General features: G+C 47.9%; 1 protein-coding gene across 1 annotated transcript; it reads right to left on the bottom strand.

Moving 5' to 3' along the window:
* Positions 1-110: 110 nt before the first annotated feature.
* On the bottom strand, positions 111-18,135 carry RSPH9 (radial spoke head component 9). Its single transcript, XM_081296604.1, has 5 exons — positions 17,883-18,135; positions 13,424-13,589; positions 10,306-10,435; positions 9,508-9,654; positions 111-592 (listed from the first exon to the last, which is right to left on the bottom strand). The coding sequence occupies exons 1-5, from the start codon at positions 18,107-18,109 to the stop codon at positions 432-434; spliced, it is 831 nt and encodes a 276-aa protein (XP_081152730.1). The 5' UTR covers positions 18,110-18,135; the 3' UTR covers positions 111-431.
* Between the last annotated feature and the right edge of the window lie 1,611 nt (positions 18,136-19,746).

Here is a 19,746-nt window from a genome sequence, read left to right as displayed (position 1 = left end):
GAGCATGTTACCATCTAGTTGCTGAGCATCAAGCCACTAAGCCCTTACAATGGACCACTGGAGTGCCGCTGGATGGAGTTCATGCACTAAGCAGGTTCCATACTTTTTATTGACAGCTCTGAGCGCCTTATTCTGGAGGACGTGAGTTAAGCTGCATGGCCTACATGTAGCTCTCACCTGAGTCTAAGGAGCTGCCTTCCTCAGAGGATTGCTGGTTGTCACCTCCCACGGCCATGCCACCCATCATTATCTAATGTCTCCTTTAACACATTCGAGTTCATTGCCATTTGCTTTAGGTAGGTTTCATGGCTCAGTGGGCCTCTCCTTAGAGATTGGACACCAAAAGGAGGCAGAAATAAGGAAAGGCAAGACAAAACAAATAAGCCAAGCTCATTCTTTAGACTGAGCTGAATACCCAGGTTTCTTCCATCCTACAGCATGAAGGGCAAGTCTAGGTTCTTCTCACCCGTGCCCACATAGATGTAGCCGTAGTTCTTGGTGCGGGGAGCATGGTAGAAGGTGAGGCCTGGCCAGAGCAGGCTGCGCAGAACAACCAAAGCGTTGCCTCTCTCCATCTGGATGCTCCATGACCCTGCTGGCAGATGGCAGAGGTGAGGCCTGGCTCTGTGGAGGGGACGACAAGTGTGCTCCTCCGTTTCAGCCATTTCGCGGCTCATAAAAACCACTTCTAGAGGGAGGGCTAAGGAAGTGCAGAGTGAAACTCCAACCAGTGGGTTCTGTTCCTATTGGCAAGTCTAGCTACAGGTTGATCCACGGGCATAGAGGAGATGGGAGTGGCAGGGAGATACCCTCCAGCCTCCTTTCCCTCTATGTTAGGGGTAATCACCAGTGACTTTGGCTCTGGTGTGGTTTTGCCCCTGCTTAGATTTCGTCTCTTCCTCAGTCCCAGAAGCCTCTGCTCTTGAGAGGGACTAAACCAGACCAGGGGCTCAAGTAGAAGTTTGACCACTTCTGACAGCTCAGCTCAGTGCCCTTTCTGACAGCTGGTAGACTGGGAGCAGTCCTTAGTGGAAGGGAGAGGTGGCTGCCGCCAAGGAGCCCCTGTTTATCCTGGGTTCTGCCCTGGTTTTTGCTTCTCCAGACAGGAGCAGCCTAGCCCAGGGCTGAGTTGTGCAGCCATGAGGACTTGGCTAGAAGTGCCTGATCCAGCTCCAGATCTGAGGGAGGGAGCCGCTGTGTGGGAGGAAGGAGCCTGGGAAAATCGCCTCTGGATGCAGATCTGGGGCTTCTATTCCCCTGCGCACTGAGGCCTCTCCCGAACCCGCCGCAGCCCTGTTCCGGGGCCTGCCAGAAAGGCAAATGCTTTGAAGGTTCTGGTGTTGGACCAGCCAGCCGCGCACTGAGCTCTGAAGCCTTCATCAGCTGCCAGCTCAGCCCGCCTGCTTGGCTCCCACCGCCCTAGCTTCCCACAGCCCACCTCCAACCATGGCCCACCCTGGTCACTCCACACCCAACAGCCTCACAACTCAGTCTCCACCCACTGGGGGCCACCCTGCCTCCAAGAGACCTGATTGCCGGGAACACTGGACGCCGATGGCAGTTCAGCTCTGCACTAGGGGTAACTGCCTGCCCAGGTCAAATAATAGGCCTCTGAGAACAGAGGTCTGCTCCTGGCCCTCTGGGCTCAAGCACTATGTAGTGGCTGCAAGTGCTACCACCCATGCATGGCATGATGACGTGGATGCCCCAGTGTGCGCTGGCTGGCTCTCCCACCCTCGGTGCCTGTCAGATCTCATCAAGAAGGAAGTGAATGTCCCTGTGTTGCCAGGGCTCTGGCTCGAGCACTGCCCTGAGAAGAGGGCATTTCTCCCGGCTCTACAACCTCTCTTTGGGCACCTGAGGCTCTGCTCATCCAGGCCACCCCTCCTCGGATCTAGAGGCCCTGGCCTGTTGCTTTCCTGGTCACGCATCTCCAGGAAACGCTGCATGGGGAGATGCAGGTGGGGATGTCAGAACAGTATGTTCCCAGGGCGTTGTGTTTGGCCTTTGGCAAAAATCACAGCCCGAGAAGGTGCTATTCCCTGGACTTTGTCACTCCTGCCAGGCAGAGCATCATCTACTGCCAGCTTCTTTTTTTTTTTTCTTTTTTCATTACAAAGCTCTTGACATATCATATTTCATACATTAGAATCAAATGGGTTTTGAACTCCCATTTTTACCCCAAACACAGATTGCAGAATCACATCGGTTGCACATCACATTTTTACATACTGTCATATTAGTGTCTGTTGTATTCTGCTACCTTTCCTAACCTCTACTATCCCCCTTCCCCTCCCCTCCCATCTTCTCTCTCTCCCCCATCTACTGTAATTCATTTCCCTCCATGTTTGTTATCCCATTCCCCCCATAACCTCTTATATGTAATTTTGTATAACAATGAGGGGCTCCCTCCATTTCCATGTGATTTCCCTTTTTTTCTCCCTTTCCCTCCCACCTCATGACTCTGTTTAATGTTAATCTTTTCTTCCTGCTCTTCCTCCCTGTTCTGTTCTTAGTTGCTCTCATTATATCAAAGAAGACATTTGGTATTTGTTTTTTAGGGACTGGCTAGCTTCACTAAGCATAATCTGCTCTAGTGTATGGCCAGCTTCTTATCAAGGCACGGTCCTTCCTGACATTGGAACCCATGGCCCCTTTAAAAAAGACAAGACCACTTATTCCTCCTTGCCCTTACAGGGAGAGTGGCTTGCAGCCTCCCTGGACCACCTGCTGCCCTAAGAAAATGAAATCCTAGAGCCCATCCCCAACCTAGGCCTCGGTAACCTTGCCTGCACTAGATAAGGGAAGGGAGTCACAGTGGCTCAGGCCCATCAGCAAAGTCTCCCACACAGAGAGCAAGGAGAAGCTAGAGAAACAGCACCCCCAGCAGGGCAGGAGGGCAGTGCCAAGCAGGCCGAAGGGTGCTGGCAGAGTTAGTGGCATGTGAGGGGCTGGCCAGCTTACAGCATGCCTCCTTCCTCCCTCACATTCCTGTCACACTCCTGTCTTGTCGTCATCGCTGGCTCAGCTGGTCACCCAGGAAACGCACAGACTCTCAACATGCCAGAAGTCACGTAGCATCTACCTGAGGAGCCAGGCACTTGCTATCACCTTAACCCACTTTCTTATTTCACAGACTGAAAAGGCTAGGCCCAGCCAGTTGCTGTCACCCCCTTTAGGACTCAGGGAAGCAGCCTGGTATTTTGGTTTATAGTCTGGTCTCTTCCCTCCTGCCTGTGGGCAGCCACGTTTCTCCACGCTTTGAGGATATGGGTGACATGAACTGATAGATCAAGGAAGGGCCTCCTATAAGGGGCAGATGGTCCTCCTGGGTGTCCCAGGCTCGCTCTCAACTTTGCTGGAGTGGAGACTCAGGCCAGGGTGTACTTAAAATTACATTCTCCTACCAATTAGGAAGAAAGGCAGTAGCGCTCTAAAATTAAGATTGAGGGAGAAAATGGGCCAGGCTGTGGATCAGGGTTGTCCAGGGGCAGCAGATAGCTTGAGACCCTCTCCCCAGACTAGCCCCTCCCTCCTGATCTTGTCACACACCAAAAAAAATGACCATGGGTTCCCAGTGGAGGGAGCCATGACTGCCCCCACTAGTGCCACAAGATAGACAAACCCCCTACAGGCCTGGGGACAGAAGAGGAAGAGAATAACTCCCCTGATGTCAACCTCCTGTCTAATTGATGGGCAGCAGAGCCGGGGACCCTAGTCCAGAAGGTCAAGTATGGTCCAGTAGGACTTCCAAGGGACTTGGATATGAAGAGCCGCTACACACACCTCCAGAAGACTGATCCTGGCACCATGTTCCCCATCCCTCTCCAATACCACTGTCTCACTTGTACACTCCCCAACCAACACGGTAGCTTTCAAAGCCGCTCTCCAGGCAGCAGGACCCTTGCTGCCCTCTGCTGCTCAAGCTGAGCATATGCTGCTGAGAGCTGGCTGGTGATGGAGCCCCGGCCTACACCTGCCTGGCCCTTCCTGCCATCTGCTCCAGTCCAGAGTGGAGCAAGGACAGGAGCTCCACCCTCCAGCCCTCCTGCTCTGCTCCACTCACTCTCCTCTCTGTCCCCAAGACACCAGTGATCCCATTTGTAAGACACCTTCTAGCCTAGGTTTTCCCTTCCCAGACTTTCATTTGATCTCCCCAAATCTCTGTTATGTAAGGGAGCTATCTCATCCTGAGGAAACCAAAAGGGCCTGGCATGAAGCAGCTGCTCTGTGACTGTTGGAAAGGTTCAGGAGCATTGAGTAGCAGAACACTGTCTAGACCCAGTACTCCACCTATGTCACCTACTGTTCCACCTGTTACTCAGCTACAGCCCAGAGTCAGAGAACTCAGGCACTGCCCTGAATCTATCAGGAGGATGGGCGCTGCCACCCCAGAAGTAGGCAGTAGCCCCTAAAGCCACCCAGATCCCAGGGAATGGCATGACAGTTCATAATAGCACATTAGCCCCAGGTAACATCCCCCTCTCTCCTCTTTTTAGCCAAGGCTGGCCCAGGGACAAGCTGTTGAACTCCTGGCCTATCTCCATTGGCTCAGAGAGTTGGAATCCAGGGACCTAACCAACCTAAACCACACCTGCTCAGAGGTGACACGTTTCCCCTGAACATTGCCTCAGATCCAAAAAACATACACACAATGATTTGGGCTGGGGCTGTAGCTCAGTGGTACAGCACTTGCCCAGCGTGTGTGAGGCACTGGGTTCAATCCTCAACGCCACATAAAAATAAACAAAGGTAAGCTGCCCATCTACAATAGTTTTAAAAAAACACACAATTATCTTGCCTGGGCATAGAATAGCTGCCAAATCCCACCCTCTAGGCAAGTCTGGTGTCCAGGGAATACTTTCTTAGGGTTTTGGCCCCACCTAGCAGCCCAGCCCTCTCAGATGCTGTCTGTCTGGCAGAGGAGTCCCCCAGCAGCTCATTCTCTTTCGCTGACTGCTAAGGAATGGAGTCCTCCCCAATGGAGCTATCTGCTCTCTCCTGACCATCCACACCCCCACATACACACATGCCCCCCACTAAACCCTCATGAGAAAAAGCTGGGTCTGACTTCCTGTAGGTTTTCTGGTCGTAACTCTGGGAGGAAGGGTTAGTAACCTAGAGGCCAAGGGCTGTGGGAGGTTTCCAAAGGTAGAGCCAAGAGTACCCCACACACACACACACCTGCACAGAAGCCAGGACCTCTCAGCTCCCGAGGCCAACACTGAGGACAAAGGAACATGCTGGATGGCCTGGGAAGTGGAATCATCAGGGAACCTGTAGCACTGGGACCCACAATCAGGGCAGAATACTGAGAGTCTCTGAAATATGCCTAGGCCCTATGCCTCCCAGAGGCCTGATAGACTCACTCGCCAATTGGACACACCAGAGTGGCCCCAGCAGCCTTTAGCACAACTCCCAAAACTCTACATCTTACTTCCACTGCTGCAAGGAAAGACAGTGCAGACTGAGCTGATGGTGTTTCCTTGGAAGACTTTGCTGCCCCCACCGCCCAGTCTGAATGGCTTTGATCTTAGCTGTAGAAGCCCTGGTGACCTCCTTGCCCCTCCCACTGGACAAAGGGAAAGCCCCATCCTCCCACCCCACACATCTAGCTGCAAGGAAAGAGGCTACAGATGGCTTCCCTGAGCCAAGGGTGCGGTTGCCACCCCAGACTAATGAAATTAGAAAGATTTCTATGGGTCCATCCTCTGCCCCTGGTGCTGAATCCCACCACCAGAATCTCTGGTCCCTTTGTCAAGAGTGGGTGTGCAGCACTCTCCAGCTTTGAGCAAAGCTGGGGGCAGAGTTGGAGGAGATAAGTCTAAGAACTGTGTCTGATCCTCCAACTCCTATAGCCCTTCCTCATCTCCCCCACTGGACTGGGAGCCCCTCCTACCCTTCACTGTGGGACTGGAAGGCCTCAAGGGTGCTTAATTTGGACACCCCCATGTGGCAGCAGCCAGAGTGGCCACTCCTTGGTGGCAGCTACCCACTCAGGACCACTCCCTGGCCCCTGGGTGCTACAGTGGCCCTGAGACAGCCTCCTGAGGCCTGGCTTGCCTTGTCCCTTCTCTTTCCACCTGTGCTGCATTATCATCGAAGACCTGCTTCCAAACCATCAGCAGCTTCTGCCCTGGCCTTCTGGGTCTTGCTAGGCCTGCCCCAATTCATCTCTACTGATTTTTTGCCACTGAAAATCATTATCATTAATACTCATTTTTATTTGAGTGTTTCCTGTGTGCTAGGTCCTATTATAAGAATTTTGTATAGGAGTTACCTCATTTAATTCTCATAACAGCCCAATGAGATAGAAAATATCTATTTCTGCATTTAGAAATGAGGAAACCAAGGCACAAGGAACTGGAGGAACTTGCCCTAAGGCACACAGCTGGTCAGTGGCAATTCAGGATTGCAGCCCCAGTTCTGCCCCCAGAGCTCTTGCCACCCCACCCCTCCCTTAGGTTCAGCCTTGTTGGCTGCTTGTTGCTCCTCAGAAGTGTTTTTCCTAGTGCTGGAAGTAACTATTGTCCCTTCATACCCACTGTCACCTGTCACTATTTGACACCACAGTTAATGCCAGAGCCTTGGAGTCTACTGCTCAAATAGTGTGTCCTTGGGGTTAACTCTCAGAACTACTATTTCTTCCTCTGTAAAATGGGGATAATAACAGCTCATAGGCCGGCTGCAAAGATTAAGATTAGATAAGGCATGGGAATGGCTGAGCACCGCACCTGGTCCCAACAAGCAGTGTCATTGCTTTTATGAATTAGTTATTGTGAATGTCATGATCACCACCATCATCATCATCAGATCCCTCTAGTTCTCAGAAATGCCAACCACAGAAAGAAAAAAAGCACAGTACTAAGTCACTATGCGTCTGATCCCCGAAGGCCTACAACCTCACACCCGTCTCAGGTGACAGCATCAATAGACGCATTTTTCTCTGCTGGTAATGCTTGAAGGAAGGAAACTGGGTGTCTGTGGCCCTGCCAGAAACCACTGGCCTCTGAAGCTCTATATTTTATGATTCAAAAGTACCACATACAGGGAGCTGGGCATGGTGGCATACATCTGTAATCCCAGGTCCTCGGGAGGCTGAGGCAGGAGGATCCCAAGTTCAGATCCAGCCTTGGAAATTTAGTGAGGCCCTAAGCAATTTAGTGAGTGTCGGGAGCTGCCCTGGATGCAAATGCGCTTAAGTCCTGAAGCACCAGGTTCTGACCAATTATTGCCTTCAGTCTGGCAAGGCAGTGCCAGGTAGCAGTAACTTAGGCATTACCCCGCTCGGATAATGAGGCGTGGCTCCAGGTATAGGTGTCACCAGCAGGGGTTGAGCTACACTCACCTGTTCCTTTGTAATCCTACCCCTTTGCCCTTTTGGGGATAGAATGTTTCATGGAACCTCTCCTGTGTGTTCCCTATATAAGAATAAAGAATTCCGGTGGCTCTCTCTCTTTCCAAGGACCGAATAAGGTCACAGAGCCATCTCCAGATTATTGAAAAGCTATTTCTGTGTGGTTGCGTGCTTTCTTTGTCATTTTCTTGAGTTATTGTAATAGTCAGATTTTGTGAACCCAGTATTAGGTCACCAGCTAAGATAGGAGACAAGTGAGATTTTAAAAAAGGGGGGGTGCTGGGGATGTGGCTCAGTGGTAAAGCACCTCTGGATTAAATCCCTGGTACAAAAAAAAATTTTTTTTTAAGTGAACCAAATACATAGCAGAAAGTCAGTGTACAAGCTAGGCATGGTGGTGCATGGCTGTAATCCTTGCTAAATGGGAGGCTAAGGCAGGAGGATCACAAGTTTGAGGCCAGCCCCAGGCAACTTAACTATACCCTGTCTTAAAAGGGCTGGGGACATATTTCAGTGGTTCAATGCCCAGTAACACACACACACACACACACACACACACATACAACTCATGTCTTTAATGGGTGGTTCACTTATCAACCAACACCCACTCATTGAGCCACAGTTATGTCCCAAGCATTGTCCAGAACTCCCAGACTGAAAATTGATGTGTTACTAGTATTTTCAGGATGTTTTCAGAGATGTTTTCAGGAAGATTCCTAACTTACCTCCATTCAAGATTGCTATGAATCCAACAATCCCACTCCTGAGTATATTTCCAAAGGAAATAAAATAGTCTGTCAAAGAGACATTAAACTCCCACATTCATTGCAGCACCATTCACAACAGCTAAGAAATAGAAACCATCTAAGTGTCCATTAACAGATAAATGGATAAAGAAATTGGAAATATATACACCTGGGAATACTATTCAGCCATTAAAAAAAAGAATGAAATTTTATCAACAACACGGATGGGACTACCGATCATTTTGTTAAGTGAAAAAACCAGGCACAGGGCTGGGGATGTGGCTCAAGCGGTAGCGCGCTCAACTGGCATGCGTGCGGCCCGAGTTCGATCCTCAGCACCACATACCAACAAAGATGTTGTGTCCGCCGAGAACTAAAAAATAAATATTAAAAATTCTCTCTCTCTCTCTCTCTCCCCCCCCCACTCTAAAAAAAAAAAAACAGGCACAGAAATACAAGTATCACATAATCTCACTCATACACGAAACCTAAAAGGTTGATCTCACAGAACAGATTAGACCAACAGTGGTTACTAGTCATTGGGGTGGTTGGGGGAAAGGGGCCCACAGTGATGTTATCAAAGGATATAGAATTATACTTGGGAGAAATAAGTGTAAGAGATCTATTGAGCAGCACATGCGTCCCTTTTCCTCTTCCTTTATTTTTATGTATTTTATTTATTTATTTATGCATGCATGCATCATCCTGCCTCAGTGTCCCAAGTAGTAGTGGCTTCTTTCTTTCTTTTTTGAATTGGTAATCTTTACAAGGACTGCATGATTAATAGTTCATTATGACTATAATGTATTCTTGAAAAATGAAGAGTGGATAAATGTTCTCATTGCAAAAATGAGAACTAGGCGAGGTAATGCATTTTTAATTAACTGGATTGGATTATTCCACAGTGTATATAGAATTTTCTTTTGACTGTGGGTGTGTTGCTGGGGATCAAACCCAGGGCCTTGCACATGCTAAGCATGTGCTCTACCACTGAGCTATATCCCCAGCCCTGTGTGTGTGTGTGTGTATATATATATATATATTTTTAATATCACATTGTACATGATAAATTCATACAATTTAACCTATTAATTTAAAGAAAATTAAAATAGGGTGGTTATTTTTCATTTTAAAAAAAAAAGGTTTCTCTGAAAATCAAGAGACTCTGAGCTACTTCACATTTGTGGAAGTATCTCAGGAAAAAAAAATCCCAGTTTTGGACACTGGAAAATATTAACCAAGTGTTGACTACAACTTGACCCTGGGGAAGCCCCAGTCTCAAGGGCCCATAGTAAGCCACCAATTCCTACCCAGGTCCTAGCTTCCAGTCTCAGAGAAGAGGGGCATATGGCACAGCCCACTGCTTTAGCCTGAGGACAGATCCTCAAGATAATAGACTACTACCTTTGGGGATGTCATGCTCCAAAGAGTCCATGAAGTCCAGGGAGGGGTCCAGGTCAGCCTTCTCAAGCAAGGTCTTATTCTTCAAGTCGATAGCCTCCCTGAAGTGGAAGTAAGAGCTGAGCTTCTTGGCTTCAGACAAGGACAGTCCTAGGAAGAGGAGGCAGCCAGGGAGGATGGTCACCCAAAGCTCTAGAGCTCCTTTTTGCATTGGGACCATATGGAGGGCTTTGTTAAAGACTAAGTCAAGGGCTGGGGATGTGGCTCAAGCGGTAGCGCGCTCGCCTGGCATGCGTGCGGCCCGGGTTCGATCCTCAGCACCACGTACAAACAGAGATGTTGTGTCCGCCGAAAAAAACTAAAATAAATAAATAAATTCTCTCTCTCTCTCTCTCTCTCTCTCTCTCTCTCTCTCTCTCCACCCCCTCTCCTCTCTCTTTAAAAAAAAAAAAAATACTAAGTCAACCACTGACAGAGAAGTGAAGGGAGAAAAGGGAAAAGTTTGGTTCAGATCCTGCAATGAGGAAAAGTCCAAGGACGAGGCAGGTGGGGAAAAGCAGGTAGCTCAGACCATGTTCAGCAACCATGGTTACTCCCACCCCCCGGGCACAAGAGACTCAGGTCCAGAGACAGGGTAGCCCATCCCAACCACCAACACCAGCTCATGGGGTACATGCTCCTAGGTGATGTGGCCCAGCTTACTTCTCCAAGGAGGGCAGGTCCACTCTGGTGTCCCAGACATATATCTGACTTTTGGGAAAAGAGGCCCTCGTGTCCTGAGAGGGGCTCCAAAGAACTCACCTTCAAAAGTTCGGTTAACATTAGAGGGTCCAAAAGGGGTCTTGAAGAGGGCACCTCGGGGGATGATGGCCACAGCCTGGTCAATCTGGTCAATGATGGACACCAAGCGGGTCTCTTCCTTGACCTGGACCTGAGAAGAGCAGAAAGGAGCCATCCAGCCAGAGTGCTGTGTCCACTCACACCTAGTGCAAGGACCCTCTGTATGGCCCTTTTACCTGAGTCACCCAGTACAGGTGCTAGCTAAGGCCACAGAAGATCATGGTGGGAAAGCCCTCACCTTCCCTCCCTGCACATGCACGACAGTTAAATTTATGTCCCCCAGGAAGAGGATCTACATATCTGGCAAACAGGGATGAGAGGAAAACTTACTATATTCCATTTTCTACATCTGAATCTGGGACCCTGTGATGTATTATCTACCAAAATAAAAACTGATACAAAAATACCAGTTGCTCAGTTGCTCACTGGTAGGGCACTTGCCTAGCAAGTGTGAGGCCCTGAGTCCCATCTCCAGTACCAACACACACACACACACACACACACACACACACACACACACACACTTTATGTGTATACATTCTTTCACCTCAGAGTACAGCACAGATCTCCTTCTTCCTTTTTCTTTCTTTTCCTCCTGCTGAGAGCCATTAGCCAAGTAGGTATGACAATTTCCTTGCCAGCGTACCCCATGTTGCTTAGAGGAAGGACTCATGGAAATGGACTTGCCTTGGACATTTGCAATGACATTGCATGTATGCTTGAGTAAGGTGACCTTTTTTTCCTTTTTGAATTGGTGATCATTATAGGTGACACAGTATTCAAAACTACAAAAAATTCAGTTCTTCTCTCTGACCCCCCAAGTTGCCTTCTCTCTTCCCCATGGCAGGGGACAGTCACCATGAATGGTTTGTTATGTTCCCTCTCTTTCCAAAAAGACCTTTAAGATCACAGAGCCATCTCCGGATGCACATACCATTCAATCATCATGTTTAAGTCATGCTTATTTTGCCTTCTTAGAATATGAAAGCAATCATCTCCCTGTAGAATATTTGGATAAGATAAAAAGACATACCTAAGAGGATTAAAAACACTCGAATCCCACCTCCCAAAGATAATAACTAACATATTGGTATACTTCCTTCTCCGCTTTTTTCTATGCATATATTGAACATAAAATGAGAGTCACACTTTACATAGTTTTATATCCTGCCCATTATTTCTTAAGCATTTCCCCCATTTTATAATCTTCTTGCACAGATGCAATTTGGTTACAATCAACATGAAGGGCACCACAAAAGGACTGCATAGAGATATCTGGGCAAAAGCACCACTTGGCAGGGAAAATGTGTCAACAGAGGTCCCACAGAATCAAGGAGCCACCTATTTCCCATGGGCCGCCATTTTGCATGGTTGGCAAAGGAGAAAACTAACATTCAGTAAGTGCATTGCCAGGGACTTTGAATATGTCACCTCAGTCAATCTGCACAAATGGCAAAGCAGATACTACCATCCCAGTTTGACAGAAAATGAAACAGAGGCCCAGGAAACTGTCTATCAGGTGTGAGGTGCAGCTGGCCCTGGGGCTTGGCAGCCCAACCACAGAGTTTTGCCACCCTCTGGGTTCAAGTGTGGGAACTGGGTTTTGAATTCTGGCTTTGTCTAGCTTCAAAATTTTGGCTCTTTTCATATTGACCCAGCAATTCTATTTCTAGGAATCGATCCTTCAGATGAAGCACGCACACTGGAAATGACGTTAAGTACAAAATCACTCCTTGTGGCATTGCTTGCCAAAGCTCACACCTGGAAGCTGACATTTCCATGAACCGGACTAAATGCTGGCACATCCCACACTGGCACAAAGAATGAGGTGGCCCTTTCAGACACTGCACAGAAAGGTCTTCAGAAGACATTGTTAAGTGAAAACGGCAAGGTTCAGGACTGTGCAGATAACTGGCAGTCATTTGTTTTGTGTCATGTATTAAAGGCAAAAGAGAATTTGCTGAGGTAGGGTACTTGCTGAGGTTTATATTTGCATGAACTGTCTCTGGAAACAGCACCTCACACTTCAGTGTAAATTCAGATCCCCTGGGGACCCTGCAAAAAATTCAGGTTTCTGATGCTAGGACACTCCTAACTCCTAGAACATGATGAGGCTTCTGATCGGGACTGCACTCTCATAGAAAGATGTGGATGGACACACACCCACACACATGCAAAACAACTTCGTTAATGTCCCCCAGAGGGGAGATCTGCTTAACTTGTAGACAGGAAAGACAGGAAACTTTTATGTATCTTTATATACTTTTTTTTTTGGGGGGGGGCAGGGATTGAGCCCAAGGATTGAACCCAGGAGCACTTAACCACTGAGCCATATTCCCAGCCCTATTTTTAAATTTTATTTTGAGACAGGGTCTTGTTAAGTTGCTAAGAGCCTTACTAAGTTGCTGAGGCTGGCTTTGAACTTGTGATCTTCCTGCCTCAGCCTCCAGAGAGACACTGGGATTACAGGTCTGCACTACCACACCCAGCATCTCCATATACTTTTGAACCTTGGACTATGTGATGTATTTTGTAGTATAATAAAAATTGACATAAAAATGTAAGAGGGTTGAGAATGCAGTCTGTGTATGTGACAAAAACACACACATACACACAAGCCTGGGCACCTTCCTTGACATCAGAACACAGCAAAGACCCTGCTTCCCAGCCCCACCAGAACCAGGCTCCACAAGAGCTGCCTGTCCTCTCCCCTCACTCTGTGTGCCCCTGGGCAAGTCTCTTAACCTCTCTAAGCTTCAGTGTCTTCCTCTCTACCATCTGGAAAGTAATGTCTCATCTGCACAGAATCACAGGGATTAAAGAAGATGTTTGAAGCACAGCAGCAAAGTATCGGGCACACCCATGCACTTAGTACCAACTGGGCAGCAGTGAAGGTCATGGTAATAGCCATCATTGCCCTTTCTATTGAGCTGATGTGTGTGTGTGTGTGTGTGTGTGTGTGTGTGTGTGTGTGTTTCATTTGGGTGTTGGGGATGGAACCCAGGGCCTCAGGCATGCTAAGCACATGCTCCTGGGCTGGTGTCTGGATGGCTCAGGCCACCCTCCCACCTGCACTTACCACTACTTCTTCTTCAAAGATCTTCTCACCCTCATTCACTTTCTGGATTTCGGTGTGTTCATACTCATGTGATGGGTCCCCCATGAAGCGGCCCTTCACCATGGCTGTCTGTGCCATCGTCTCCTCTGTGGCGGGGGGCAAGAGGCTCCAATCGGTGCAGTTCAGGCTGCCAATGATATCCATCATCATCCCTGGATTCCAACGGCCCTTTACCCAGTCTTCCTGCACCTCCTTTAGCCCTAGTTGGCCAGGCCCCCAAAGAGCTGTTAGAACTTCCACCTTTCTTCCCTTCAGACTCTTAGAAACCCTCAATGCCTGTTGCACATGCAGTCTACCCTCATGCGTGAAACAAATTTTGTTTATTTATTTACATATTTATTTATGGTACTGGTGGATTGAACCCAGGGACACTGTTGCATCCTCAGACAATTTTTTTTTTTTTGGAAACTCCCAGGCCTATTTTGTATTTTATTTAGAGACAGGGTCTCACTGAGTTGCTTAGTGCCTCACCATTGCTGAGGCTCACTTTGAACTCACAATCCTCCTGCCTCAGCCTCCCCAGCCACTGGGATTATAGACACGCACCACAGCACCTGGCCCACAGACATTTTTATTGTTTATTTTGAGACAGGGTCTCACTAAGTTGCTAAGGTTGGCCTTGAACTTGATATCCTCCTGCCTCAGCCTCCCAAATTGCTAGGATTACAGACATGTGCCACCAAGTATAGCTCCATTTTATTTTAATTAATTAATTAATTTGGGGGGGTACTAGGGATTTAACCACAGAGCCACGTCCTCAGCCCTTTTATATGTTTTATTTAGAGATAGAAGCTCACTAAATTTCTGAAGCCAGCTTTGAACTTTCAATCCTCAGCCTCAGCCTCCCAAGCTGCTGGGATTACAGGCATGTACTACCATGCCCAGACATTTTATTTTATTTTTTTTAAGGTCACAAGAATTTTATGATGCCCTGCAACTTCCAATAAGGTCATATCCTGATAAACTCAGAGTAAATTGAAAATATTGCCAAGTTAAAAAAAAAATGTATTTGACCTAGCAAACATGGCTCAGCAACAACATCTGCTGGGAGCTACAGCTTACTGTTCTGATCAGCATCCCAAGAGAGGGTCAGACTGCATACTGCTATTCAAGAAAAAGATTAATACTCAAAGTACAAATTCCACTGAATGAATACTGCTTTTGCACCATTGTAAAGTCGAAATTTTTTTAAGTCAAACAACTGCAACAGGGGTGGGATTTGTATACTGAAATTATGAGACTCTTCCTGTACGTCTGGACTGAACTTCCAAATGAGTTTCTGGAAGCTGAACTTTACTCAATCATGGCACCCCTGCTTTGGTGAGCCCTAATTTTTGCTCAGCTTGACTCCTGAGCCAACAGCATGGTCATCCCTCCTCCCATCTCAGGGAGGCCTAACCTAGGCTCAAGACCTTCTCTTCTTCCTCCAGTTTCTCAAGTAATTCCAGAGATCAATTCTCACCTATTTTTTTCTTTGTCTTCCTGAGGCCCAGCTATACCCAGGAAATATACAGAATTCAATCACCTCCACTGGTCCAAGCCACTAATCACTCTTGCCTGGATATTGCAGTAGATGCCTTAACTGTCTTCCCTGTGTCAATTTACATTGACTCCCCTCTCAAACTAGTAGCCACCGAACTGTTAAAACCTAAACCAAATCATGTCACTTCTGTGCAGAATCTTCTAATGACTTTTCATTGAACCATATCTTTTCATGCCCCACAAGGTCCTATATGATAGCTTTCCACTCCTCACCTCTCTGATCTCATGTCCTACAACATATTCCCTCCCTCATTCCTCTCTTGCCATGCTAGTTGCTATGAAGCTCCACAAACACACTAAGCACACGCCTGCATTGGGGCCTTCACACTTGTCTGGAATTCACTTCCCTCAGAGATCCACACAGGTCACTCCCTCAGTCACTTCAGGTCTCTTCTCCAATATCACCCAATCAGAGAGGACATGACCACCCTGTTTAATATAGTACTCTAAAAGCTGGATGTGGTGGCGCATGCCTATAATCACAGCTCCTGCCAAGGCAGGAGGATCACAAGTTTGAGACCAGCCTGGGCAACTTCTCAAGACTCTGTCTCAAAAAAAAAAATAGATATAGCTTAGTGGTAGAACACTTTCCTAGCCTGCACAAAGCCCTGGGTTCAGTCCCCATCACTGCAAAAAATAATACCCCATCCTTTTGGGTGGAGACACTTTAGCTGGCATGTAATATATTTTATCTATTTTGTCTCTACCCCCTTGACCCTAAAACACACACTGCATTGAATAAGCTCTATGAAGACAAAGCCTTTGTATCATTTACCAATGAATTCTTTGCACCTAAATCAATTTTTAGCATGTGGTAGGTGTTCAACACATACTTATACAATAAAATAAAATGAATCCCAATCTCTTGTCTTCAGTCTAAATTTTCCTTCTAGACTTCATATCTGCATTTTAACCTGCCTTCTTATACCTTGCTCTCGGAAACTCACCCCAGATTCACTGAGTCTGCCCAGGTCCTGCTGTCTGAATTCTTTCCTAGCCAGTAGGGCCTGAACTTAGCTGCCTCAGCCAGAAGTAGGAATGGACCTGGAACTCTCCTTCACCACCACTCCCATTAAGCCCACTCTTCCACCTAAATCTTTCCATCCACCACTGCCACCACTACTCCTTCAGTTACTTTTCCCTTTCAAAGACTCTTCATCTTGATGCTACATTGACTCCTAAATGCTCAACCTACTTTCAGGCCATTTTGCTCACTCAGTTATAAACAGGTTCTTCTTCTAGCCCCTCAAGGGCTTCCCTTGGCCTCTCTCCATCCACTTCTACAACACCCCATGCTGCACTCTGAGCCTTCTATAGCCAGAGTGCAAAACTTTTCCTCTGTTACTCCTTTCCCCACACTAGCCTGGAGAACTGCTCACCTTTCAGAAGCAATGCAAGTTACTCCCTGATTGATCTTTTTTTTTTTTTTAAGAGAGAGATAGAGAGGGGGGAAAGGAGGGAGAATTTTAATATTTGTTTTTCAGTTTTTGGCAGACACAACATCTTTATTTGTATGTGGTGCTGAGGGGTGCTGAGGATCAAACCGAGCGCGCTACTGCTTGAGCCACATCCCCAGCCCCTCCCTGATTGATCTTAGTTGTTCTCTAGAAGACCAGGGCTCTTGGTCTCCCTTTATATATACTTTTCTGTTATAGTTTTTAACACATCATTTGTTGTTGTTGTTGTTGTTGTTTTGGATACCAGGGATTGAACTCAGGGGCACTCGGCCATTGAGCCACATCCCCAGCCCTATTTTGTATTTTATTTAGATACAGAGTCCCACTGAGTTGCTTAGCACGTCGCTTTTGCTGAGGCTGACTTTGAACTCGTGATCCTCCTGCCTCAGCCTCAGGAGCCTCTGGTATTGCAGGCATGCATAACCCTGCCCAGCTCACATCAAGCTTTAACTGCTAAATGACAAGTCTGTGCCCCTCCCTTGGATGTGAATGACTCTTAGACAGAGGTATGTCTTGGTCATCTTCCTAACCCCAAGGGACGCACAGGCTGTAACCAGTCAATGTTGGATTGATATATGGATAGGTAAATGAAGTCTCCAAACAACCTGCAGCTTGAATGGACTGCTTTATAAACTCATAAGTTCCCCCATCATCATTGGGGTGAATTAAAAAGGCTTGATGGTCCTGTATGGCAGAGTGCAGGGAATTTTTCCTAGTTCTACATACCTCTCCCCATTTCGCCTATTTTCTACTTCCAAAGCGACTATTACTGCAGAGCGACGCCTCCATCGAAGATGCTTTCAAACAGCACCAACCTATGCCCAGGGCGTCTGACCTTTCTCTAAACTCAATCCTTGGGAATTGCCAGGTCCAGCAGCTGACTCGGATCTGTCTTCTACTCCAGGTCTGCCTTCTCCAGGACCTTCTTTGTTCCTGGCCTCTGTTACTAATCCATGCATACCTAAATTTCTTTTTTTCTTTCTTTCTTTTTTTTTTTTTTGGTACCGAGGCTTGAACCCAGCGGCGATTAACCAGTGAGTCACATCCCCAGCCTTTTGAGACAGGGTCTCGCTAATTTGCTGAGGCTGGCTTTGAACTTGCGATCCTCCTGCCTCAGCCTCCCAAACAGCTGGGGCGTGCTCCCCGGCCCCGCCCTCTCTGACCTCGCCAGCCACTTCCCCGCCCCCTCACACCCTAGATCTCCACGTTCCAAGCCATCCCAGTTCCCACCCCTCAACCGTGCGTTTTCGTCCCCAGGCTCCGCCCCCAGGCCTTTTCTCATTCGGTCCGGCTCAGGCTCTGCCCACTGCTCTCCGACCATAAGCCCCGCCCCTTTCGAGACCCGCCAGCCCTCTCCCTGCCTCGGCGGAGCCCTCCTGGATCCCCTCCAGAGGTCTCAACCGCTCCGGTGCCGCCTCCACCTGTAGAGTGTCTTGCGTGGTGCGAGCTGGTCCTCACTCAGGCCCTGCGCGATGTAGTAATCCGCGACGATGCCGAGGATGCGACCCCAAAACAGGACCCGATCGTATCGGTAGTCGCGCTTCACTAGCAGGAGGGAAGTGAGCAGCGAGGCCCGGCGGTCGGGGCTGAGGCCCTGCCCACTGCCCGACGCCAGCTCCAGCGACAGGAGGAGGCTCTCCGCGTCCATCAGGCCAGCAACTCTGCTCAACGCCTGTTAGGTCGCTAGGAGTAGCCGTCTCCACGGAGACCAAGAATCCCGCCCCCTGTCAGGCAGGAAGCAGGATTTTACTCACCCGACCGGTGACCTCCCGGCCCTTCCCCCAAAGGAACATTTCCACAAATCCTGGCTTACACCAGCCTCCTCTCCCATAACTTACCTGTTTGGGATTGGAGGTCAATTGTCACAGCGCGGCTTCCCTATTAGACTATAGTGTGGGGTTGGAAGACCCAACCCGGCCCAATTCCAGGGGTATTTTGGCCTTCCTGCCCTTTCTCCTACTCGACATATATGCTGTCTGTATATGTAGATACACTGCAAAGGGGACTTTGGGAGAAAAACAACACAAAACCCCAACACTGACACTAGCTTTATTGTTTCAGCCAGGGCTTAAGAGTTATGTGAAGATCTTTTATAGCCTGCTGGCTCTAAGATTCTGACAATCTCCCAACCCCCTAACTCCCACTCCAGGCCAGGTCTTAAAGAATGGGTTCCAACCATTCCATAATCTATAGTCTCCCGCGGATGTCCTTTTGTCTACTTGATAAGACTATTCTACCTAAGTGACAAATGAAGATGAGGCAATGGGAGGTGTAAGACTACACCGTGAAAAAGGATGATGTGGAAAGGGGTACAAAAAGCGCGACATTTACAGACTGCACTTGCCCATCAGCTACCTTTTACATGTACCTAGCTTGGGCCCCACAACTGCTTTGAGACCCAAATGGTAGCAACAGATTAAAAGCCAGAACCCCGCTGCAGCTGGGGCTCTGCACTTCCTGGGACTGGAGGCTACTACTTCACAACCACCTCTGGGGTTCCCCACCAGGCAAAAAGGTTCCTTAGCAAGCATGTTGCCAGGGAAAGAGGATTTTACTGCTAATATTAATTGATCTTCATTTCTGGATTCCTTTGGAGAAGACTCATGAGATCAGAATGACCTGGGCCCCAATCCCAAATCACTGAGAAATAAGTGTCTAAATTATCCAGATATTACTTTGCTTTGCCTAGGCATTGCTTATGAAGGCTTTTTAAAAACTAAATTTCTTTCTTTTTTTTTTTGAACTGGGAACTGAACCCCAGAGGTGCTTAAGCACTGAGCAGCAACCCCAGCCCTTTTTGAGACAGGGCCTCACTAAATTGATGAGGCTAACTGAACTTGAGATACTCCTGCCCCAGCCTCCAGAGTTGCTAGGATTATTGGCATGGCCACAGCAACCAGCTGAAGGCTTTTTTTTTTTTTTAGTTGTAGATGGATACAATACCTTTATTTATTCTTATGTGGTGCTGAGGATCAAACTCAGTTTCTCACATGTGCTAGGCAAACACTCTGCCACTGAGCCCCAAGCCCCAGGCCCAGCTGAAGGCTTTTAAAATAAGCATTTGAGGAAGCTGACTTGGCTTAATATGTCTTCCACTCAAAACAATTTATAGCCCCCTTATTCACAAGCTCTCCACTCCCTTTAGTCGACTTTCCACCTTTCCCTAAGTGGGAGATTTGGTCCAATTCCAGTTCAGAAAAAAAAGTAGAAATTCTGGCTGGTGGAATATGCTTCAAGTGGTCAAAGCACAGAAAAGTGCCCAATGTTTTGTTTTCACTGATTCTG

This window comes from Spermophilus citellus (assembly GCF_964194105.1).
Source record: "Spermophilus citellus genome assembly, chromosome: 5".
Taxonomy (NCBI): Eukaryota; Metazoa; Chordata; class Mammalia; order Rodentia; family Sciuridae; genus Spermophilus; species Spermophilus citellus.
This window is presented reverse-complemented; position numbering and strand designations above follow the sequence as displayed.

Bases quoted from the DNA above. Each gene is read 5' to 3' on its own strand.
- RSPH9 (XM_081296604.1), bottom strand. From the start codon at position 18,109: ATGGACGCGGAGAGCCTCCTCCTGTCGCTGGAGCTGGCGTCGGGCAGT. The intron at 10,436-13,423 runs GTAAGTGCAGGT...TGCTCTTCTCAG, and splicing joins TCTTTGAAGAAGAAGTAGTG to GTCCAGGTCAAGGAAGAGAC. The intron at 593-9,507 runs GTAGTAGTCTAT...ATCTGCCAGCAG, and splicing joins GGAGCATGACATCCCCAAAG to GGTCATGGAGCATCCAGATG.